Source organism: Pyxicephalus adspersus, chromosome 6, assembly GCF_032062135.1.
Source record: "Pyxicephalus adspersus chromosome 6, UCB_Pads_2.0, whole genome shotgun sequence".
Lineage (NCBI taxonomy): Eukaryota > Metazoa > Chordata > Amphibia > Anura > Pyxicephalidae > Pyxicephalus > Pyxicephalus adspersus.
In genome coordinates, this window is record NC_092863.1 from 29,780,677 (window position 1) to 29,806,608 (window position 25,932).

The 25,932-nt window shown below is 34.4% G+C and overlaps 1 protein-coding gene across 2 annotated transcripts; it reads right to left on the reverse strand.

Annotated features, from left to right (window-relative positions):
- Window positions 1-3,328: 3,328 nt before the first annotated feature.
- On the reverse strand, window positions 3,329-25,073 carry DIRAS2 (DIRAS family GTPase 2). 2 transcript variants are annotated; one of them, XM_072415043.1, is made up of 2 exons: window positions 24,737-25,073; window positions 3,329-7,671 (listed from the first exon to the last, which is right to left on the reverse strand). In XM_072415043.1, exon 2 carries the CDS (start codon window positions 7,634-7,636, stop codon window positions 7,037-7,039), a length of 600 nt encoding a protein of 199 aa, XP_072271144.1. In that variant the 5' UTR covers window positions 7,637-7,671; window positions 24,737-25,073; the 3' UTR covers window positions 3,329-7,036. The 2 variants fall into 2 exon arrangements, with proteins under 2 accessions (XP_072271144.1, XP_072271145.1); XM_072415044.1 differs by lacking the exon at window positions 24,737-25,073 and adding an exon at window positions 24,154-24,275.
- Window positions 25,074-25,932: the final 859 nt, after the last annotated feature.

The following is a 25,932-nucleotide window of genomic DNA, read 5'->3' on the forward strand; positions in this document are numbered from 1 at the left end:
GTGGTGTACCCCAGGTTTCAGTGTTGGGACCTTTACTGTTTAACATCTTTATAAATTATATAGAGTTAGGAATTAAAAGTACCATTTCTGTGTTTGCAGATGACACCAAACTATGTAATGGAATTAAGCCCATACAGGATTTCTATAATCTACAAGCAGACCTGGATGTACTGTTTTATTGCTCAGCCAAATGGCAAATTACATTTATTATAGATAAATGTAAAGGTATGAACTTGGGGGCTAACAACATGCATGCTTCATACTGTCCAGGGGGAATACATTTGGGGGGTGAGGAAATGCAAAAGGATCTGGGGGTTATGGTAGATCATAGATTTAATAACAGCATGCAATGCCAAGCTGCAATATCTAAAGCTAGTTATGTACTTTCTTGTATTAAAAGAGGAATAGACTGCAGAGATGGAGACATAATCCTGCCCCTGTACAAAGCATTGGTCAGACCACATCTGGAATATGCAGTCCAGTTTTGGGCACAAGATCACAAAAAAGACATTGTAGAATTGGAGAGATTGCAGAGAAGGGCAACTAAACTAATACAAGGAATGGAGGAGCTAGGCTATGAGGAAAGATTAGCTGAACTGAATCTAATCTCCCTTGAGAAGAGACGTTTAAGGGGGGATATGATCACCTTGTATAAATATATAAATGGTCTATATAGAGAACTCTCTTCCCAATTATTCACTTTGAGATCATTGCAAAGAACAAGAGGGCACTCTTTGCGTCTGGAGGAAAAGAAATTTAAGCTCCGGATAAGGAAGGGATTCTTTACTGTAAGGTCTGTGAAAATGTGAAATCGGCTCCCTCAGGAAGTAGTTTCAGCAACTACTATAGATTGCTTTAAGATAAATCTGGATGTTTTTTTAGAAGCACAGAATATAACTGGGTATTAAGGCTTTAAAGTAAAAATAACAGTGACTGTTGATCCAGGGAACATCCGATTGCCTCATGGAATCAGGAAGGAATGTTTTTCCCCGGTTGAAGCAAATTGTACCAGGGTTTTTTTTGCCTTCCTCTTGACCAACTACGTCTTATAGGGTTTTATATCTGGGATATGTTTATTACCCTAGTGGTTGAACTTGATGGACTTGTGTCTTTTTTCAACCTAACCTACTATGTAACTATGTAACTATGTAACTTATTGCAGGTGAGGATACTTTGCTGACTTCAACCATCCAGTGATGTGGAGGAAATTTTTTTTCCCTTGTATATGATTGGGTATTCTTTTAAAATTGAATTTTCCCAAAATCCATTGACCTATGTGAAATATCATTTGCAAGTAGATAATTCTCTGCCAGATTTCTTTAACCCCCCCTAGCGGTAATCCCAGGTGTGACTCGGGGTAGCTTTAACCTAAAAAAAAACCCCAGTTGCCTTGTTCTGTCAGTGTCCCCCAGCGTCCTGCTGGTCCCCGCAGGTCCTTGGGACACGTCTGTCGTCTTTGATCTCCAGCCGTGCAATGCGGAGATGATCTCCAGGGTTTCCCAGTGACGTTGGTGCATGCGTCGGTGCAGGCACATCAGCGGGAAATTCAAATAATTTTGTATTGGATTCAATACAAAATAGCTGTATTGAGTCCAACACAAAGAAATTTTCATATTATATATATAATTATATTATATTTAATATTATAACAGATTTTTGTGGTTTTTATTCAAAGTTTATTAATACATTTCTTAAATATTGGATTTATTTCAGTGAGTTATGCCTAAGAATGTAAAATAAATTTCCATGCAAAAAAAATGTAACGCTCTTTGCATGAAAATTTGGACGGAATTAGAACGCTAGGGGGGTTAATAAATCAACCCCATGTTCCTGTCACTGATGTCTACTGTTAATATCAATACACATATACACAATCCTGTACAGCAGCACAATGTTATCTTTCAGCCACTTCAGTCTGGTAAAAACAAGAAAAGCTAACACTTACCGAGTTTACATGAACTTTGTAAGAAGCGGCCAAGTAAACACTTGCTGCAAAATGGTAATACACAGCTAGCCAACAAATCAGATGAAGCCAGCCATGAATTAAATAAGATAGGCTAGAACACAGAATTATTTAACTAATATCCACCCAATCAGATCAACACTCAACCTCCCGCCCCAATTTACAGAAATGTCTCCCTCTCTCTTTTGGATTAGAAAAGATTAAAAGATCTGTTTTTTACCTCTACCTGTATACATGTATGCATTCATAGATGGAAGATGCAGGTATGTCCATTGGTCTGTTGAGGAGCAGGGACAGCTCATTCTTAATGCAAAGTATATCACCTGTGTGAAGAAATGCACTGCAACTGATCAGCCCCTTAAGGAAAAACTAATTTTCCATAAAAAAAATGAAAAAACATTTATACTAATTTACAGTCCATATCGTCTGTATGTTGATGTAGATAATGGTCAATTTCCAAACACAGAATTATTATTACGCAAGTATTTATAGATATTTATTTATAGAGGTTTATGTTGGTAGACCCTCCCATGTTTTCTTTCTCAAAAAGGTTACACTTTAAAAGCACACCCACACTAATAAGCGTAATCATTGTACTTTAAAACTTTATTTTTGTATAATTCTTTATATTCATACCAACACTGGAAACATAGAAACATATAGGCACAGATGAATTCTGTATCTGTATTTGGAGTAAAATAGATGACATTTCAACAATAAATACAATTGGAATACGGTAAAATGTAATAAATATCATGCTCTTGTGTTAAAATTAGCCATTCATCTTACATGTACAGAATATCGAGTGATTTATATAGATATTACAACTTGTGTACATTTGCATACATTCCATAAAGAAAAAAAATATAAACATAAAATATATTAAAGCTGTATATTAATTTATATTTTCTACAATTTTGTTTTCTTTTTTTACTACTAAAATAAGCATTTTATACCAATGAGAGCATAACAATATTTTAGACCAGCATACTCTATGCAAAATAGTACTCAAAAAAACTACAATAACCAAACAAGGGTATAAAATATGGTAGGAATTACTGTTCATATATAGTATTGCTTACTAGCCTTGCTTATATTCATGCAAGACATTTTTTTATAGATCATGGCTTTTTTACATAGGACATAATAAACTTATATGGAAACCAGCATGTTATGCTTTATTTTACAAAGTTTACATGAATAATTTTTTGCTTTTCTCAAAATTATTTTTACAATAGCAGTGTTTCTTTTGGAAGCAAACCACTGCAAAACATACAGTTCACTGTTAATACACAAAGGAAACACTGTCTTTTCTGTAGGAAGCGTATCTATAACATTTCCATTGAAAAGAAAATATACAAAACAAGAAAAAAGGAAATATTATCCAAAGGGTAAAGCTTTTTGGTAACACTTGTGTAAAAGTGAAAATCCCTTTTACTTTGGAGATATCTTCTCCTGGAACTTGATAAGATAGATAAAAAAGAATGGGGTATTAACTATCCTTGCCTAACTATCTATACTTGCCTAATTGTAATATAATTCAGCACAACAGACACATTTGTCCACCAAATTCTCTAAATACATTACATTTTGTAAATTCAGCAGCCTGTTATCAATGGTGCAAAATAATGTGGTGTCTTTAAGGACTAAAATATTACACAGATACAGAGGGCAAGATTTACTATGGTGTAAAGTGGGATGAAGTGCAGTGAATTGATGCTAAAACTAAAAAGAAAAGAAAAATAACACGAATGGTTATTTCGAGAGCATCTTTATTTACTTCAGATTGTTGCACTTCATCTCATTTCACTAGTCAGAGAATTAAGCTCAATGAGCATGCTCAACCTCTGATTCTTTTGTGCTTGGGAATATAAGGTTCTCTTTATCAATGTTTTCACTATCACCCAGGTTGCACTCATTTGTCACAGAAGATTAATTGAGAATGATAACTGAATCTTGGGTAAAAGTTGTGTATATCCAAGATGAAAACATGGAATAAATAGACCCCTATAGTTGCTCTAGCCTAGCCTGTAACTGCTGAACTATAAGACACAAAGGACTGTTTTTTTTTTCAGGACAATTGTGGACGTCACAGTGTTTTTGTGCTTTGCTTTTGTACTAAATATATTAACCTCAATTCTAATCAGTTACCAATAATTATTACTATTGTTGCCTTCCATATAGAATATTCTAGAAGGTATAATAACTGTTTTTTGCATTTGATAAGCCTTACATATTTGCAAAAAATTGACTTATTTCTGCATTACTGACCAACATGGATATGGTGATCCAGTTTGTTTAAAATATTGCTTGTGCTTTAAAACAACAGGCACAAAAGTCAGCAAATACTCAATTTAAAATCTAGTCTGACTCAAAAACATTATACAACTTAGATATATAGCTGTAATGGTTTCAGTCGGTGGTCACCTAATTTATAGGTATAACCCCATGCTCCCTTTTTTTTTCGAAATTATTCAAAAAAAGTTTGATTTTAGCTCTTAAATTTACATTAAAATAATCCACCATACCTGACCCTAAAGCATGTACATTTCTATATTAAATACATAGCAACTACTTTGGAAAATCATCTTTCACTATAATATTAAATATCGATGGTTGGACATACGTAGATCTATCCCATCATTCGTTGGAAGCAGGAATCCTTTTAGTGTGTCTATTTAAATTACCTAAATATGGGATCAGGACATACTTTTATATGGATTTAAAAACAAAAAAAGGAAATTTTCTCTGAACCTGCATGGGAACTCAACGTAAAGATTTGATTTACTTTTGCAGTATAAAAGCCCCTGTATTGGCCTCTTTGGTCTGTGCAGCAAGAATAATTAAAAAAGTTGAACTATACTTAAATTATACTTACATGACCAAATCGACACAGTACACAATATATATATATATATATATATATATATATATGCACACACACATTTTTAGATATACTATTTTAAATATACATTATTGAGTTTAATGAATATTAAGTGCAAAGAACTGTAGAATTATCCCCAGAAATAATGTGCAAGGTAATCTTAACTCAGATTTTTTAGATAAATTTCGTGGGACATAGATCTTCAATTCTCTAATAAATCATCAAACTTGGATGATAACCAGTATAAGTACACATATCAGCCTATTCAGCAAAATGTGCAAAATATAATAGGCTAAATACAGACCCCTTACTAGTAAATCACAAATGATCTCTAAATGGAGTAGATGACAATAACATGAAACAGTTACCAATGACTACAGTCTATCGTCACGATTTAATAACCCTGTTAAACTCCTGTTTGCTTCTAACTTTATTTATTATACTTAAATTACTATGACCTGAAGGTATAATATAATATAAAAAGAGAGCATTTTATAGTTGCTAGTTGCTTTTACTAAGCATTATTTAAGAAGACCTAAATGTCCCAATGTGTGATCATTAGGATAGCATTTCCATTAAACATATAGTTATTTATGTACTATGTTTCTTTTGATTCACAAGCAAGAGCAAAAGAAACATTATCATTGAAGGTAAACTGATAATTTACTTCCCAATGGGCAACTAAGCAGCTATCACCAAGACAAAGGTTAATTGCAATGAGCCCAACATTATGGATTTTACAAAGTATTAAGCTTCTCCGGACATATAGCATGCACTGTATAGGAAGAAAAATTAGATTCCTTAGCATACCCAATAACATAGCAGGGGTTCTTCCTTCAGTTCAACATTTTTTCCAGACATTTATGCATTTCAGTTGTTCAAGTTCAACAAGGTACTGCCTAAGACACAAAACCTATACCATAAAATAAGCCACTGATTCATGTAGAATGTCATTGCTGATCTTCAGAAACTGTCATTTTGTGGCTATTAAGCTGATTTAATGGCTACAGTTCTTTTGCAACCATTGACCTGAAATAAGTATCCAGATCATGTGACTTGACTTGCTGAATTTAACGTAGCTAGGGATTTATGATTTTCATCAAGAACTATGCAATGGCATTCTGCATACCCCCTAGAATTCCTTTAATTGTGGGAAATGTTGAGTTTATTTGTTGAACAAAACAAATGTGCTTTTCTCACACCTTTTTGCATTTGCATTTTAGGTTTTTATGTTAGCATAAAATTAAACTAGGTAATTAGAACAACTCAAATATTAAAAAATTAACAAAGTAATATACCACTGTTAAAGGCTTGTACAGTTTTCACATCCCATTTTTGTGTTAAGATGCACAAAAGAGAATTGCTTGGAAATGTCACACCTAAGATTAGTTGCAATAAACAACATTATTTTTCTCACTTTTTATATAAATATTCTACATTGGTTCCTACCTGATTAGTTCTTTATTATGAGAAGACAGTAAGGTATTGGGTATAGCTTATGGATATAAAATATGTATTTAGTTAATTAGTTCCTGTTTAGCTTGCTGCTTTTATAGCACAATTTGGTTCACTAATTATAATAAAAAAGATATTTTGAATTAGCATTATAAACCTGTTAACAAAAAATAGTGCAAAAGTATGTACCTTATTAAAGCATGCCTCCCATATTTTTGTCATGTTAGGAAACACATTCTGAGAAGGAGTATTGTTACTGTTTGGGTGTGTGCTATCATGCATAAAATGTTCACATATTATAATCCCCATTAGAGATTCATATTTCTTGGCACAGCCATTCTAAATATGTTACCAGATGCAAAAGCTGGACTCCTGTGTTGAAACCCCCTGTGTATTTCATTGTATTCTAAAAAGCATGATTATTGCATGCAATTTATTATTTGTAGTCTATATATAAAATGTATTCTTAGAAACATTTCTAGCAATTGACATGCCAGAAACAAGAATGCAGTTCTATTAAGTTATAGTTAAGTTACTGACTACTGTAAAAAAAAAATCAAAGTAAGTACAATATGTTTAACTCCAGTTCTCTCTGGAATAATATAACTACAAATCAGGTGTTATGTATTTCCAGATGTTAAAATGATTGCATTGCCAAGTGTTATACATGCTATTGTCCCATCGTCAGTGATGTTGAAATGGGTGTAAGCCCATATCATTCGCAATGTTGACCTTTACATGACTACACATTTCCCTTTCAATTTTTCTTTCCTTTTCTGCTGTTTGCTCTTTTTGCCATCAATCTGGAGACTCACAGTCCTGCGTTTCTCAAGGTTTAGCAGCTCTTGAAATAACTCTTTCACATTGTGGTTCATCTTGGCTGATGTCTCCATAAAGGCACATTTCCACTTCTTTGCTATTGCTTCCCCTTCTGAGCTTTCCAGTTCTCTGTTTTGTGTTTCATCACTTTTATTTCCAACAAGCATTATAGGGATGCTTTCAACATCTCCTTTAATCTGACAAATTTGTTCATAGATTGGCTTTAGTTCTTCCAGGGATTGCCTGCTGGTCACAGAATATACCAAAATGAAGGCATGTCCTTTTGATATAGACAGACGCTGCATAGCTGGAAATTGGTGGCTTCCAGTGGTGTCTGTAATTTGTAAAGTACATATGCTTTTATCACAGCTTATCACTTGTCTGTAGGTGTCTTCAATTGTTGGGATGTAACTTTCTCGAAATGTGCCTTTCACAAACCGCAGGACAAGAGAACTTTTACCTACTCCTCCTGCTCCAAACACAACTACTCTGTAATCATTACTTTGTTCAGGCATTTTCACGATTATTCAGATGTCTTTATGAAAAACACCTAGAAAGAAATGTAACAAAATATTATCAATGCTTATTTGATACTCAGTGACCTTAAATCTTGGTATTAATCTCCTTGCCTATAGGTTGTCTATTGCTTTTATTACAAAAATGACAAATACATTCTAGATATATAATTATATACATTCTTCTCTTCTCAAAATACACATACACACATATGGTTTTATTACAGTTGTCATTTTCTTTATCTTTTGTGCGGACTTATCTTTTGTGATGTCTTAAAAACATAAAGAAAAAAATATACTTAAAAAAAATCCACTGTATATAGTTAACTATTGGCAATTTAAAGCTAATTAGTAGATTTAATAAGTAAAGTTTATTGCAAAATTTCATAAAGGCAAAAGTAGCTATATATCTTCTAGATCTTTTAAACAAGATCTTTTTAATGGCTTCCTGTGTAAAATGTAATTCTGGTAATTCTCTATGGCTTTTATTCATAAAAGCAACCTTCATAAAAATAATATATTGTTCTGGCTGTGTAGCAGGAAAATAATACAGCACCAGTAAATTAGGGACATGGGATAAGCAAATCTGCTTGCATTTGGTTCACTAACAATTTTGTTGGAGGTTTCTGATTTCTGCAGTGAACTCAATTGACTTCTATAGGAGATAAATCATTTAATATATTCTGACCATTTGTAGGCCAATGTGCAGGGTAATGTGAAAAAACTGATCTTTGTTCATTCCTTGATGCGTTTCGTGAAAATGGTCCACTTCATCAGGAGGAAATGATAACAGAAAATTTAAGGTAGAATGGTCAGTTCCCTAATTGTGTGATTCCCTCAGGCACTGGGTGCAGGTTCCTAAAAGGAAAAGTTGCAGCTATGCAAGTCCTTTTTGCAATTCAACTAAAACATGCAAATTCAACTATTTTAACCATTTAGATGAATACACCAGAAATATAACAGCCATTTATAAAAACACCCTCTAAAGAAAATTCAGTCTAATATCAGTGCTGCTAGTCCTTTGTCCCTCTAAGCTTGCAATGGAGCCAGCTTCAAATTGGGACTTGTGACCAGGGGCATATGTGATGCTCAGGCATCCTAAGCCAGCACATAATAGGATAAAATAAAACTGTGGCTGTAACCATACCCTGCAGATTATCAAGAAGACTGCTATTTACCATACCAATACAAACCAAAATAGTTTTTCAGTTTTATGAGATGTAGTACTAATCAGTACCTAGAGTATTAGAAAATGTACTCACAGTATGATATCATTACCCATGGCCCATTTCAATTATATTTGCAAGCCTTTCTGTTAACAAGACAAATGATTATATCAAGGGCTCTGCAATTGATAAGCATTTTTAAATTTAAATCTAACATTGCAGATGCAAAATCTTTGTGACTCTTTGTGACTACATTAGATTACACAGGTAAAGTAAAACGTTGCATGTGAGGTTATGTGGGTTTAAACATGCCAATGGTAATTAACGTTACATTGGCCAAAGCAGTATATAGACAGGGGTCATGTTGCTGACGGGTAATTCTCCATATTTTGCTCCCCTAGCCCTTGGATCAAAGGAGCAGTTAAGTAATTGCTATTTGGTATTCTTAAGAACAGGATCAACTTCTTGTGTATTAAAAAAACTGCATTTATTCTGAAATCTTTATAAAAAGTTACACAAGTAATGAGTACTTATGAATGTGAAATGTACCCTACATGAGTGTGTCGAAGGAAGATGTGTGTGATGTGACAGCAAGATGTGTGTGGATGTGACGTGCTATAATATGGATACAATATGATAAATACAAGACTGCACAATCCAATATGGTCATAAACACAGCTAATGAAAACTTGTTCAAACAATAGAAGAATAGTTGCTTCACACCTCCTGGGCAGTTGCAAACTTCAAAGAAAGCTTTTACTCTGTCAAGTAGGATGGATAAATTACACATGTTCTGCTTTTCCCTTGTTCAGGGATGTACATGAATATGACATTATAAAGAATCTTACCTTTTATTATTTGACACTCTCCATTTTTAATTTCTTAGAAAAATATAAATGTATTATTCTGTTATATTCTGGACAGAAGACTTTTCAAATATTGCCAGCAAAATGGGTCCTGCGATATGTGAATGATGGCAGGCTAAGTGTTAAGCTAACACTGAACTGACGGAATATTGTTCTTCTATTATTGACCATTGACCCTATCCATGACATACTGTCACCTCAATGTTCCCAACAGAGGTGTTATCATCAGCTGCTAGATCCCACGCATGTAGGTTTAACAGATATTATGTAATAATCTCTTCACATAGCAACATGATGTCAGTGCACAAAGAAAGAGAACATCATTGAATTACAACCTATTGAATATTATACCATGTTAGCGTTTTATTGACTAACTTAAGTTAAAAAAGCAGCTAGCATTTATTATGACATATCTTTTCATCTGAAAATAGTTCTAAAACCCACATATTTATATAAAAAAGTTGAAAAAGCACTTCATGTGACTTGATTATTTACATATCTGTCTTTTTGGGCACTCACTGCCAATTACAATATTTTCATATACATTTATATAAGTTGTTTCCTGTACATAATTCATCTCCACAATTTATATGCTTATTAATTGTTGGAGAATCGGTGAACAATAATTTGTAGTTAAACAGTGTTTGATTTATTGTAAACATGAAGGATATGTATGAGGGCAGAAATAGCAAATACAAAGCTCAAATAAATATTTTTTTATTGTAATACAAACTATTTAGTTGTATACCCAATATGTTGTGTTAAAAATGTAACTATACATCTGGGTTTGAATAGTAAGGGTTAAGTGCAATTGTTTGTCAAGATAGGAAAAGAGAAATATAATATTATATATATATTGTGTACACAACCAAATCTCACTTTAGCTTGGCCATGCCCCAGAGCAAGGAGTCTACATCTCAGCTGATTGATTGTGACTCCCATTGACCAAAACTTCCGGAAAGCCTTTTAAAATTGTTGCTTTGCCAATGACAGAGTAAGCTAATTGCTAGGGTGTGCATTTTGTTCTTGATTTTCTAATTATGATTATATTTATGTGCAGTAGCTTAAGTAGCAGAAAGCAGAAATGCAGTGTTGTTTTTAAAAGGCAAATGCATCTCCTAAAACCTCACATTAAATAATTCAAAATACTAGTGTCTACTTCACAATATTCTGCAGGCACAAACTAAAAGAGGTTTAAAGAGCATTTCGCTCTACATTGTTTATATTATACTGATCTGAAACAATAGAAACCAGATGTTTAATGATATTAAACCTATATCACAATGGTATATCAATGGAGTCTTTACGGAGATAAAAAGAGTGCTATAGAAATACCAAAACAATATGTTCGTCTTTGTTCTTTACTAACGTTATATAGTAAGATATTAACAGACTGCACCAGACCTGCACCAGACCTCAGACCTGGAAAACTGAACCCTTACATGACACAAAACCTGGAATAGATTTATTAAAAGTAATTTACTATTTTTTAGCAAATGTTTTCAATCCTAGATCAGATTATTTACAGGTTAGTTGGATCACACTGCTTTAGTGAAGAAAGTTTATCCTCTCCAGCCTTGGAGAGCTTATATAAATCAGGCCCCTTGTTTGTATCAGTATGTTATTTGTAGTTTTGTTGCTTTAAAATATTGTTTACTGTTATTAATAATAATAACAAAATTCCTAAAGATAACTCATTCACTTGTAGTTCTGTATTAAAAAAATAATTCCGACAATCTTTGGTTCAGAACCACTGTGCCAACTCACAGACAACAGATTTCCTGGAGCTCAGTTATCCTCTGCACCTGACTGTTCACCTGGGCACTGGGTTACAACCTGTACAATACCTGGAGACCTTTAATAAATCAGGCCCACTTTGTACCACTCGGCCTTTTTCTGACTTAAACTTTCTATGTTTATTTTCTAGAAATTACACTAAGGGCTCAATTTATAAAACAGGGAACATGACCTTCCCTCAAACATTCCCTGGTGGGAATGTTTCAGGTCCATGAGTTTCAATGACAGAGGGGAATGCCACCAGGGAGTTGAGGGAATGTCAGATGCCCTGCTTTATAAATAGAGCCATTTATTGCTACTTAGTTTTACATAATCTGAACTTTGTGTATACCTTCACAAAATTAGAAAATCATTGTGACCTTTTTTCTTGGTTGTTCATATGTTTTCCTACACTAATATTTTTTTTTTTAACTAAAAAGTATTGACTAGAGCAGGGGTGGGCAAACTTTTTCATTCAGGGGCCACAATCTTTTCTAAAATTTGTCAGGGGGGCCGGGCCAATGGGAGAGTGGGCAGGGTTATGCCATCATGATGCCACTGAATGTGACATCATGATGGCATAACCCTGCCCACTCCATCGCAGATCTGAGCCTGTGATGGGAGTGAGCTGCTTGTTCCGCCCACTTTCTCAAGCTCGGGATTTTTACAGGGAACATGGTCTGCAGCTCTAGCCATTGTGGTCCCCCAGCAGGATCATTCTCCTGACCCAGCTCAGGGGCGCCCCAGCCAGGACCGTGGACCGCGGTCTGTTTTATCCAGCTCGTTGAACTCTCTCTACTTTAGCGGAGCCACTTAAGTAGAGAGAAAGTTCAACTGGCCGGATAAAAAAGCCTAACGGGGCGTATATGGCCCGGGGGGCGTAGTTTGTTCATGCCTGGCCTAGAGCTACTTCTTTATTATTAGCAGTTTGATTAATTGAATGAATTAATAAAAAATGAATAAAACCATGAACAAAACACTTCATCTTGTTTTACCTAAATTATTTTTTATGCCCATGGTGGAAGTCACTGTAAATACCTATACTGTGTTGGCAACATATGGCGTCTTTAGGTGCAGTCACAGGTGCCTTTTTATAGCTACTCAGAGGCTTTCAAGCAGGGAAACAAGCTGTATATTTGCTGTCGTCAGAAATCAAGCATAACATATGTTCAACATTTTATAGCCAAGAGCTCACGTCTACTGTAACTAAGCAGCAAGACTGTAAATGACCGAGACTGTCTTTACATTATGTCATGACACAAACCTTGTGTGTGGATACATTGCAATTAATGAACAATTACTATTACTAAACAAAGAGAACTACTTAGTTAAAGTTTAGCTAATTGTAGGTATAAGAGGGTTAAATGAGTCCAATTAATGGTAAATTCACACAGCAGACTAAATCTTGTTGACATACACATTGTCAAAGCTTATAGACTGCATATTATTTACCCCTATTTTAGGGCTCATTCATAGCATAACGTATGTATTATCATGCACATAATACACACACATTGCCATAAAAATGGATGTTATATTGTACTGCATTGTGTTCTTAACATGGATTACAGTTGGGCTTTTTCCCTTTTTTTAAATTCTAGACTTTTTTCACAAGCTAGTGTAACCTGTATTTCAGTGCCTATCAACTCAGCATATTGGTGCAACAAGGAATATATTGCTTATAACTATTTTGTGTTAGGACTGCAATGAGCAAAGCAACCCAACACTGTCCACAAGCCCTAAAGGGTAGCAAAAAAAAATCTGTGGTGCAGAAAGTTTAAAGCTCATCTAAAATCTGGTAAAATATAAATTCTGGTGGATTTTTGATGTATACGAAATGGAATTTATCTTTCATGGCCTCAAGGGCATATAAATTACATATGTTGGGAATTTAGCTTTAAAAGTAAAGGCTAGGGAACATTTATAAATGCTGGATGTGTCTAAACAATATGCTGAAAAAATGTTACTTGTCTGGAATTCCTTTTTAAATGTGCACTGCTCTTCCTGGTATGTGAGGATACCCAGGCCCTCCATTTCCTACAGCCTCATAGCTGTAAATCAGCTACTAGAATTATATTTTGTGATACCCCCACTGTGATAAGGAAGCAAAAGCCCAGCTTCAACCAAGATGAATGCAAGGTTGACTAATACTTTGCTTTCAGCCTGCATTTTTTTGGGCACAGCTTCCAGATTAGACTAAATCTAAGTATCTGATAGCAATCTAATACAAATTATAATAAATATGCTAAAATAGTTTTAGTGACTCTGTCATCAGCTTTTGGCCTTGTGTTGATAGCATCAGTTTGGGATGGTTCTGAGATCATTGTAATAATTGAAAGATACAATTGACCTATGGTTAACTTTCTTACCAGCATTTCACCTGCTTGAAGCAAGTTCTACTCTCCAGTAGACTTAACTACAAAACCTTTCTGATGTGAACAAAATTCTATAGTCACGGGACTATGTTTAATTGTAAGGCCATATAAAATCGCTATTCCACTTATATTCCTTTCTATCATCAGCACAATCTATCATTAATCTGCTCTGGAATCTTATTTAGGTTTTGCTTTGCTGAGCAAATATATATAGAAATGATGTATTGGATATATTTATTTTGTCCTGACATAAACTATAAAACTATGACTAATGCATAAGCCAGTGTCATGTCTACAGGGCCAATGTGGGTAGTAAAAAGATGCATTTTGAATGTAGCTACTGGTTTTTGTATCGAGTTATCTAGTTTTTACCCTAAAGTATGCAGGATGTCTAAGTTAATGGCTTATGCAGATTGTTGCCAATCCATTTATAGCATTTTGCCATGTGGTTTGTTTTTCTTTTACCACAGTACTATTTTATATAGATTTGTGCCACTTCAAGTATAATTTATTATTAAGAGGTTACATCCAAAGAATGCTCTTTTAGCTTCTTGATCAGCATCTCGATTCATAAGGAGGATAATGTAGCACATAAGCCAACATATTCAATTACAGCGTGAAAGCTTTTTAGTATATTTTCATAGTGTTGAAGCATGATACTAGCAGTCATCTGAATACCTAAATATTGTGTTTTCCATGTACTGCATTTGAAATGTATTATAACAGGAGTCCACAATTTTCTTCTCTCTATAAATCCTTGGACATAATCTCTTTTAGATTTTAAGCACAAGTACATGGACTAATTGTGTTAGAGACACCAGCTGCTGTTTTGTCTTGTCTGCAAATCAGATTCATTACCTCATCATCCCTATTTTACTGCATACCTGACAACATATTGTAAAGTGTGGCAAACCTGGGAGCAGATTAACATGCAGATGGGGGAGATTTCATGTTATCGCTGCACAACATACAAGAACATCAGAGAATAAACTGCCAGGAGGTGCAAAAACACTCCTTCTGTCTATAAATATCTTCAATTTATCTGCAATGCCTCAAACAAAATCATAGCCCTGATTGACACAAAAGATAATAGAAAACTCCATGGCATAGATTTTACATTTTTAAGGTCAGTTTAGAAGACAAAGGTTTTTTAAGGGCTAGGTATAAATGGGGACACCCTACATAGCTATATAGAATAGAAAATACATTTGAAGAACTATCCTCACTATTCAATACCTGGATATTACTCAAGCAATGCAGCAATAAATGAAACATATGTCTTGAGAAGAACCCCACCCTAACCGAAAAATATGTCACAGATTTGTGCTCCAATCTCCATAGTTTGTAAAAGAATTCATTCAAATCTGCTAATTTTCCCTTTATAGGTAAAAAGCATTTTTATTCCAAGTTTTATTTTTTATGTCTTCAAAAAAAAAATTAATTATTAGTGGTATATTCACCTAGAAGACAGATTCTGCGTGCATCCTGCTACATTATGTTATTATGATCTTGTATATAGAACAATATATTAGCAATCTAATAAACTTTTGTTAAAACTAGGGGTGGTTATTCAAATTTTCATCAAAGAAGTCAACATCTAAACAGCTTTACCAGCAGAACAGGTGACAACACTGCAAAACTGATTTTGTTGCAGTAGAAAGAGAACTTTAAAGGTCAGTTTATATCTATGCACTTGGGGAACACATATGCTTCTACATGGCACAATGTCATATTGTCCGAATGTCAGTCCATTGTATCCTCTTTGCACATTGCATTTGTTGCAATGTCGTACATACCCATTTGGAGCATGTTGAAGTATTAGGCAGCCCATTCAAATGAGAGAGTTGCAGTGACACAAATCCCAAGAACATGGGAATACAGCACAAATGTCTATAATGGGCCAAAATACCTAAAACCTCAATCCCAGTGACAATGATCAGTAGCCCAAAGAGAGTCAAAAGTGACATACACATCAGTAAAAACCTGACATGGCTTCTTATATTTCCTTGTTATATTCAAAATTTAAAAAAGGCTCTGGTTATAGATTTACCTTGAATTTATTGGACTTTCAGATTGTATACCTTGTTGAGTTTCTCTTTAAAGGATACATTAAAGGTTAATTCTATTAATAACATTGGTAGGCTCTGACATGATACAGAGGGCCACAAGGGAACATATTTATTACATTATTATGTAATATATACTTTAGGATGTGTGTGTGCATGTGTCCTGCTCAACATATATCCTATAGCCGATAACCTGTTGAGAAAATTTAGAAATTATAATCTCCCTCTAAAGACAAGGCAAATGAGCGATAATGAGCCCTTTGATAAATGTGCGTTACTGTCAGCTGCATAGTACAGAAGCCACAAGCAACTTCTAATACACATAGAGCTATATCATTTTACTAATGTACTGTATATATATACACACATACCAGAATTTCTATCTACATTACTTGATATTGCTTTACTAATTACATGCCTTCAGATAAAAAAATAAAAGAAATATTGTGGGTTTTGCATCATTGCTTATATTATGGATACTAACTGCATGCTATCCGCACATTAAAACACAATGCATTCTCCAGTTGTTTAACATCAGTTGCCCTTCAAAAAAATCAACCACAAGGATCAAAGTGCAGCAGCATCAGAATAAACCGAACATTTGTTTTATTCACTGGAAAATATAATTATAAAACAATGGACTTAAGCTTTTCCTTTTTGACATGTAATTTGTCTTCCTCAGGTCATGCTCTATCTGGCTCAAATTTTTAAAGTGATATGTCCATTTAATATAGTAAAACTGCCTTAACAGGATATTGTGCCTAGGAACAGATTAGTTTATGTGTCAAAATCTTTTTCACATGATTCTTTGGTAAGGGTAGAAGAAGAAAATGCTAAATATATCTGTCAGTGTACATCCATGTAGCAATGACTAAAGTACCAGTGAACCCAAATTCACAAATTCTGGTTTATACTTTTTTAACACAGAGGACAAATATGCTATGTAATGATTGACAACTAAAGCTAATTGATAATGTATTTATGACCAGGGTCAAAATGGCTTTAATGTGCTCTCTGGTTGGGCCTCAGTGCCTTACAAAAAAAATACCGCTGTGTCAGGAAAACCGTGTTGTGGTAGGCCCACCTTCTCACATCCTCTGGTGGGCCCTAGGTTCCCACTCCAAACCTGTTTATGGCAATGCAAACATTACTACAGTGGACAATACATTGTCCTGATTTATTGAAGTTGTCCAAAACCAGGAGAAGATAGAATATAATGTGAGAATCTGGGTGATACAGCAAACCTAAAATGGATTTAGTCCAGGATTGAAAACATTTGCCAAAAAAAAGCAAACGATTTTAAGAAATCTATTTCAGGTTTGTTGGATCACCCACAATAGTATATCTTCTCCAGTCTTGCAGAACTTCAATAGGTCAGACCCAATGTATTTCCAAAGGGGATGTAGCAAAGAAGTGAGAAAGTCCTAAACTATATTCATAAAAATGTCCATGAAGACATATCAATACAATGGGCTTCAGCACACAAAAACACATTAATGCAGTGCCATGTGACATTTTTACATCAGTTCCTAGTATATGAACAGTGGTGGAGGCGAGGATTATATATATATATAATACTAAATCCAACTGATTTCAAACACCTTTTGGATAAAAAAGTGATGCTGATTGCAAGCCAGATGTGTTATAGAGAACATTTCCACATAACAGAGGATTGAATAATGATTGCACATAGATTTATCTAGCATTTTCACAGGTGTACCTGTCATAAGTCAAATACACACATGCATTAAGGAACAGTCTAAATACAACAGTTTTACGACCGTGTCTCTTTAAAACCCTCCTAATACTGTGGATTCCAGGAAACATTAGGAGACCTTTAAAAATAATACATTAAAAAAAGACTTTACATTTCTTCTCATTTCTCTTTTCTAGTTCGTTATTGATTTACGAGAAAGTGCCAAAGGTAAGATATACAATGATATACAATACTACTAAAGTGATATACAATACTACTAAATGCTGCAGAATTTGTGCTTGTAGGAAAAGCTTAATCAGCACTCACCCACAGCAGATTTTAGATTAGAAGGTAATCAATTTCTTTCAAATCCAACTAAGCACCAGCCTTTAGTAAGTATTATAAAATATTCAGATCTACTAAATATTAAAAAGAAGGCATGATTAGTTACAACTGATTTAGACATTCTCAACATTTTTGTACCATTTTTGTTCTTTCTCCAACGTAAAGCACCAATTTACTGTTAGTAAAATTCAAACTTTATAGTCCATGTATAACTTTATAGGACATTACAACATTCTTTTAAATGCTTGTATCAATGAAGCTTACTATTTTTCCAATGCCAGTCATTTTCGAATAAAAAACACTTTTCACCCCGGGATGGCATGTTGGCTAAGCAGTACAACTCTTGCACTAGGGTCCCAAGTTTTTTTCTTGGCCAGAACACTATCTGGATGGAGCTTTTATGTTCTTCTCATGTGTAGGAGTTTCCTTTGGTCACTTTTTTTCTCACAAAAACATACTGAAAAGTTAATTGGCTTCCTTAAAGTTTAGTCTAGATTATGTTAGGGATGTTTGACAATGAAAGAAACGCTAGCTCATAAGACCCTTTGAGGGACAGTTAATGACATGCATATCAAAGTGCTAAATACACCGCCTGGCCAAAAAATGATACTCATTCTAATATTTCATTGGACTGCTTTTACTGTTGATTAAGGCATACATTTGCCATGGTATTGTTTTGATAAGCCTATACAATGTCACAACATTTATTTTAGTCTAGAGTTGCAATACTTTTTTACCAAGATTTTGTATTGCTGATAGAAGAGTGGGACCGCTGCATAAAGTCTTTACCAGCACATCCCTAAGATTCCCGATGGTGTTGAGATCTGGACTCTCTGGTGGCTAATCCATGTGTGAAGATGATTTCTCATACTCTCTGAACCACTCTTTCACAAAATGAGCCCAATTAATCTTGGCATTTCCATCTTGGATTATGCCATCAATGGAAAAAACCTTGATGTTAAGTATATTCAGGTAGTCAGCTGTCCTTATTTGGGCACATAACTTTGCTGAACCTAGATATGATCAATAGAAAAAAATCCCAGATCATACCACTGCCCCAACAGGTTTGGGGACCTTTTTTGGTCTTGCAGTGTAAATACATGATAACCTAGGTATTGGTGTGTGAACTAAAGAATGCAGCTTACACAAAAAAATGATTATACAAAGTCCTAAAAAGGATTTAAAAGCAGGCACACAGTCCTAAATCTCTGAAACCATATTGATTTGCCATATAATAATTTCTACAAGTTACGGCTATAAAACAAAGATGTTGGGTGGGGGAGCGGGTATACCTAATCACAGAAACAATGTTTGAAGAAAAGACTCGTTGTGTAGGGATGATAGAATGCCTTAATGAGTTATCCCCCTCCTCCAATATTCTGCACATCCTCTTCAAATCCATGGGTGCCAAAAAGTCTGATGCGCATTACTAGCAGCCTTGTTTTGTGTAGATTGTTGTGGGTATAGGTTGTGAGTGGGTATACTTCAGGGAATAAGGGTTGAAACAGACTAGCAGTAGATCTGCAAATTGACAAATAGGACGGTGAGATCAGGTCAAACAAACTGCAGCTTTAGTTGATTCTTCATTATTTGGATGCCTCCACTACTGATTATATTGTGCTCATATACACTTTACAAATATAAATCTGTGTCTTCCTGTAAAGTAACTAGAACACTTGACACAATAAGAACGGTGTGTAGAAATGGATGTCAGAATAGAAATAATGTGCCATCTCCCCTTTTTCCACTCATAAAATTTAAGTGTAATCTCCCAATGCCTATTTGCAGTTGACAATAGCTCTTAAATGATGCAGAGTGCACAGTGAAAGATCACAGGAAAACATTTGATGCAGCTAAGTATGCTTTGCAATAACAACATCACTTTCAAAGTGCTTCACACAACATTCGGCATCAATCGTGGGTGCTATTTTGTTTTTTTTTATTACTAGAATGTGCAGACTCATGAACCTTTCCATAAAGAATGAGTAGCCCATTGAAAGTAAATATCTGAAAATGCATATCACACAAAAAAGCTTATAATACATGATATACCATAAACAAAGCTATTTCATTTTAACCTGGTTTATGTTTTTACCAGAATCCTAAAATTGAATTTCTGTGGGACTAACAGACTGCGTCATGCTCTGAATCCCAGGTAAAGAATTGACATCAATGACTGCAATGGAAAAGGCTTTTTCTCGAAAGCCTTTCTCCTGAGCATCTAATTGTTCTGCTGAGGTTATGGTATCACCGTGACAATTAATTCTTTCATTTCTGAAAAGTAGAAAGCGTAAAAATAATTCCTAGCAGCTTAGGCCACAGATTGGATAACAGAACAACGTATGTATAATTCTCATTTTAAACAATAATACCAGAAAACCAAAATAGCCACAGAGATGTTTTCTTTACTTAGCATTCATTTTAGGAGTATTTTTTTTTATAGAAGGCTATCAGCAATTATCCAAATATAGGTATAAACTGTTTAAATCCTAACTCCATGTTACCAACAAAAAGAAATATAGCTCTGTATTTACAAATATATTGTTACATATTTTAAATGAAAGAAGTGTAAATACTTGAATTTGACATGGTACTAGCATCTTGTAATCCCTATACAGCAGAGCTGGGGTGCGAATCGAAGAAGCAGTACAAGAGGCCAATCATACCATGTGCTAACAAGATAGAACTAGTAGGAAGGGAATGTCAAGTGACAGAAAAAGAAGGACTACAAATTAAGTTTCAGGATTGAGGGTTTATTTTGAAACAAAAGTTATCTTTACTATGCTGTTTTATGTTTGTCTGAAGTTCTCATTTAATAAAAAAAAATCTAATGTGTTTCAAATAAACATTTCCTATATATTCCTAAATTCCTAAATATGAATACTATTATTGCTAACCATCTTCTTAAAACACTATTTTGAAGTTTCCCTGTGCAACAATCATTCCTTTCCTGTAAAACTACCTGGGCATTTGCTAACTCATTCTTAAATGACCCCCCTGGTTGACTGATCTCCCATGCATGACCTCTGGCTTTTTCTCTCTTCCTTAGCACAAATTATCCTACACCATCAGACCATCCATTTTGATCTAACCTTTTGTGTTTGCCTCATTCCTGGACTTGCCTTCTGGCTTCTGATATCTTCTCAGGCCATCCTTTCCCCTAGCTCTGGTCCACTGGTCTGTCAATCCTTGCCCCTCTCCAGGTACCATGTCTTGCATTCTCAGGTTCTAGGGGCACCCAGGATTGATAGGACAGCACAACTACCCAGCCTTGCTTTTGGGTGAAGATTACAGACACATATCGGGGGATAGGTCCCTTGATAAAGCAATGGCACTCAAGCAAAGATTTTCTACCCAGCCAGTGAAGACGATCAAAAAGCCTCAACTGGGAAGAAGACTAGGCAAATATGTAAGTGGCAGCAATGGAGCTAAGTGCATTGGCATCTACGTTTGCCTTAAGTCCCACCAGCTATTTTTTTTTATTTTAAATTTCTCTTCAAGACAATTAAAAATAATACATAATTTGCTTGATTAATGCATTGATGATTGCTATCAGGGTACAAGTCTTAACAGCTAGAAGTTATAAAATAATTCCTATAACTGGTTATCCTTTATAGGTCTCTTAATGTTTATAGGTAGTGTAGGATAACTAAAAGCTTGCAAGACTCAATTTGCAGACATGCTTTAAAGTTTAATAATCACAGCAGGCCAATGAAGAACTTGCCTAACAAAATGGGGACCTAAAGTGCACAAGGGATGTAGCTAAACCTTCACAGACCTGAATAAATACACTAGTGAAAAAAAGGTATCTAGAGCAACTAGGCAGAAAATCACAATTGTCCAAGTGGCATTATTGTTCAAGAAAATCTTTGAAGCAAAACATATAAAATAATAGTGATCTACATTGCAATTGAAACCAAAATGCAGCATTGATGTTCCCCTAGCATTAGAGCACTGGTTAATAGTAGTTAATAACAAGGACATAGTATGTATCACCTATTGTAAGGATACTTTCAAGGTCGAATTTATTGCATATTAGCAATATTGCTTTAATTGTCATATTTCCATTTTTCATTTTATTGATTGGAAATATGGTACTTTATTGTGAAACAGGTGGTTATTAATAGTGAATTCAAGTGTATACAAGTGTATATATATATATATATATATATATATATATATATATAAACTTGAGATAATACTACTTAGGATTGACTTTTCATTGCAACAAAAATCAATATATATATATATATATATATATATATATATAATACAAAATATATATATATATAATCTGAAAATAGTTACATTTTATCTCTGCAATATAGAGTAAATCTATACAAAACTGTGAAACTGCAGGTCTGATTCAGTAATAAAGTTTTCTGTATTCTCTGTAGTAAAAACAATATTGCTTTCTATAATAAAGTATAATACAGCAGCAGAACTGAGTATACAAGGATCTTCTTGATAAAAGCATTCTGGAGAAAAAATATGATAGCTCTGTCCAACAAGTATACATATAGAGAAAAGATTAAGAAAGTCTTAAAGATTATTATTTTTACTTTATCAAAAACCATTGTCTGAGAATCTGTTCTGGATCACAACACTTTTGGTTAGAAAAAAAATGGCATTACTTAGAGGACAAACTTTATGCCCAAAAATTTAAAAAACTCAAGGTTCTACTATACCACCCTTTTTTTGACTTACTGCAATCAGATGAATATAACACCCAATGTTAGGAATATGAGGCCTAAAAAATGGCAGGAAATAATATTTATAATAAGAATTGATGTTTATGGGGATGGGTGGAAGCCATGCAGAGCATTATGGACTAAATATATTCAGTTCACTATAATTTTCAAATCAAGTCAAAATTCAGGTCAAAAATAAAAGCTAAAACTAATATAGTAATAGTAAGAATAAAACAATAAACAGTGACAAAAGTCAATTTTAGTAACTTGGTATGTCTGTCATAATTAAATATCACTGTGCTAATGATCCAATATTTTATTAAAATCTTTGTAATATTGGTAGCAAATTAATGTAGACTCCAGCCTAGAAACTCAGTAAAGTATTGTTCAAAGGATGTTCATCATAAGATTTCTTCAGTCCATGACAGCAACCTTTAACCGATATGCATAAAAGCTGTCTGACTGGTCTTTTGTAACTTAGTGCTGTCAAGCCAAGCAATGAACAGATCTAAATAAGTTGCTTATTCTTTTATTTGCAGATTATAATTACTGTATTTTCTTGAATGTATTGCTATCATTCACATGTAAATGTAGGCAGGTATTCTATAATTAACACAAAGAACTCAAGAGACAACTTACAGTGACTGCATCCTCAATGTATAGGAAAATAAAGGTGCATTATAGAACGTATGCATGCTAGAAGATCTGATTATGTAACTTTACTGCAGCTAAATTATCATGGTATGCGGAGTGTGGGGTCTAAATAAGTGAAATACTGTATACTGATGAAAACTAGTAGAAACAACCAGTTATATAATAAATTCAATCATTTGTTGCATAGAAATATTCTGAATTACTGCTACAAGTGTTTGAAATATTAGGCGCAGAAGCTGCACAATTTTATATAATAATTATTACACTCAATATACTTATTTTTATTGCTTTTGTGTTTCAAGTAAAACTCAACAATGTGGTTTCATATTGCATTTCATTTATCGTCTAACAGTATAGATGAATGTTATGTAATTTAAAAATATTTAGTTTATTTAGTTATTTGTTTCTTCTATACATTTTCTTTTGTTTGTGCACAAAAAATCATATTCCTATTGTAGAATTTCTGTCATATTTGTTTGATTTATACTGTATAGTAAGTAATAATTGCATATTTATTTTTTTAATACCAGCCATATTAATTCTGCTTTCAGTGAGTGAATAAAAGATGGGAGAAGACAATCTTATTTTGTCATAATGTTATATAAACCGCAGCTACAAAACCCTGCTGGCTCCCAAATTTAATCTGTTTTTTTGTAAGCATTCACTGCCTTTTGCTGAGATTGAGTGAGCTAAGCTGATTTAAAGGATGTGGTGCTCAAGTATCTTTTTTCTGAATCATTCCGGATAAGAAAATCAATGGTAATGTTTACCAGGAGTCCCAAAATCAAAGGCCAGATTTCCTCCCCAAAAAACATCCCGCACCGGCCATGCTGTTATTTTTTTAAAGTTGAGAAAACAAAGCAGAGATGTTTAATTGCTTACCTTGTGTTCAGTATTGATTCTAAATCAGGATTACAGTACATTAACTGAAAATATCCTCCGCACAACTGAGATGGATTTGCCTTTTAATGTTGCTGCCCTGCTGAGCATACATTGTACCAGCAGAGAGACAGAGAAAAGAAGAGAGTAGAGGGTCCAGATCATAAATCTACATGAAAGGTATTATTATCTGAGCCAATGCAAAATTCCAGAAGAAACTGGCAACTGCATAATCAGCACTTAACTCAGTGCAGCATATACTATAACCTAAATCATATTTGTATTGAATTGTATATATCTATAAACAAGCAAACAAACAAACAAGTGTTCATAAATTATAAATATTTAAAATACTTATAAATACTTGATATCTCCATTTAAAAACTAAACCCATGTTATATTAGTACATTAATGTGCATTATGTACTGTATACCGTGAACAAATCTGTTGAATGATGTTGATGCTACTGACCCTATTTTAATATATCATGATCCATGTAAATAACAACAGTACAGTGACGGTATTGTGGAAGCAATGCATAGCAAATATACCTTGGATGCTGGGAAAAAAAATGTAAAAGAATTACCTGGTTTGGATCAAGGCAGCACCGGAGATCTTCAATTTTTTGCTGTCATAATACAAGCAGAGCTGCCTTTTTAATGTGGATCTGGGTGGTAAAAGGCTATCCCTGCTGTGACAGATATTTGCAGCTCAATCTGCTGCACTGTGAGCTTGGCTCACGACTCTTGCCTTGTGCTGCTTGGATTAGCTGTGTGCTGCTGCTTGATGTAGTCTGTGGCTTCCCTGCCTCTCAATCTCTTCCTCCCTCTCTCTATTTCCCTCCCTCTTTTGTCTATTGCTGCCTGGGCCTTGACTGTTGCTTTAGCCTCAGTGCCTTGGCTGGAGTGCCTTTTCTGCCTGTGTGTGTGCCTAGGGATGGACAGGCTCCGGCCTCTGCTTCTGTTGCTTCTATAATGGCGACTGCAAACACATAGAAGCTTTTTAAGTGCCACCTACTGAATGTTCCTGTGAACACTCCTTTAATTTCCATCTTTTTATGTCCCGCAAGCATTTGATCTTTCTAGATAGCAGGTTAGGAACATGCATAATTCTGCTTGGAAATTTGGAGGTAGACTTGAATATATAAAGTATCCCACAGGAAACTGCAATAAATGCACAGTAGCAGGACACTAAAAATAAATTTGGTTTGATATCTTTTTTCAAGCTTCAACCACAAAATTATTCTTTTGAAAAAAGACATGGTGTTTTTCATTATTCATAATTAGATAAAAAACATTTTTTTATTGAGTTTTTGACTTCTGGGTGAATGTTATAGTCGAGTAGGTGTACTCAAGGTGGGTCCTTAATATTGTAGGAATCTATGATCTGCAAATTACACTTGCCCTAGGGAATAGGACAAACAAAGGCTGACACTCTTCATTCCAACTATTGCAGCAGATGGTGGTCTTTCCTTTAAAGCAAAAAGCTTTTCCTAAACCTTAAGTAAAATAGATGTTGTAGGTTAATTAGGGATGAGAACACAGTAAGGAACAAATGAGCAGTATTAGAAGTCCACCAAGCAAAAAGAATAAACTGGGCAGCACATTGGCTCATAGGTTAGCTAGCCTTAACAGCGCTAGGTCCCAGGTTCAAATCTCACCTGGAGTTTGTAGGTTATCCCTGTGTTTGCGAGGGTTTCCTCCCACATCCTAACATGCAGTTAGGTTAATTGGCTTTTCCACAAAATGTACCTTAGACTGTATTAAAGACATATGACTTAGG

Bases quoted from the DNA above. Each gene is read 5' to 3' on its own strand.
- DIRAS2 (XM_072415043.1), bottom strand. From the start codon at position 7,636: ATGCCTGAACAAAGTAATGATTACAGAGTAGTTGTGTTTGGAGCAGGA.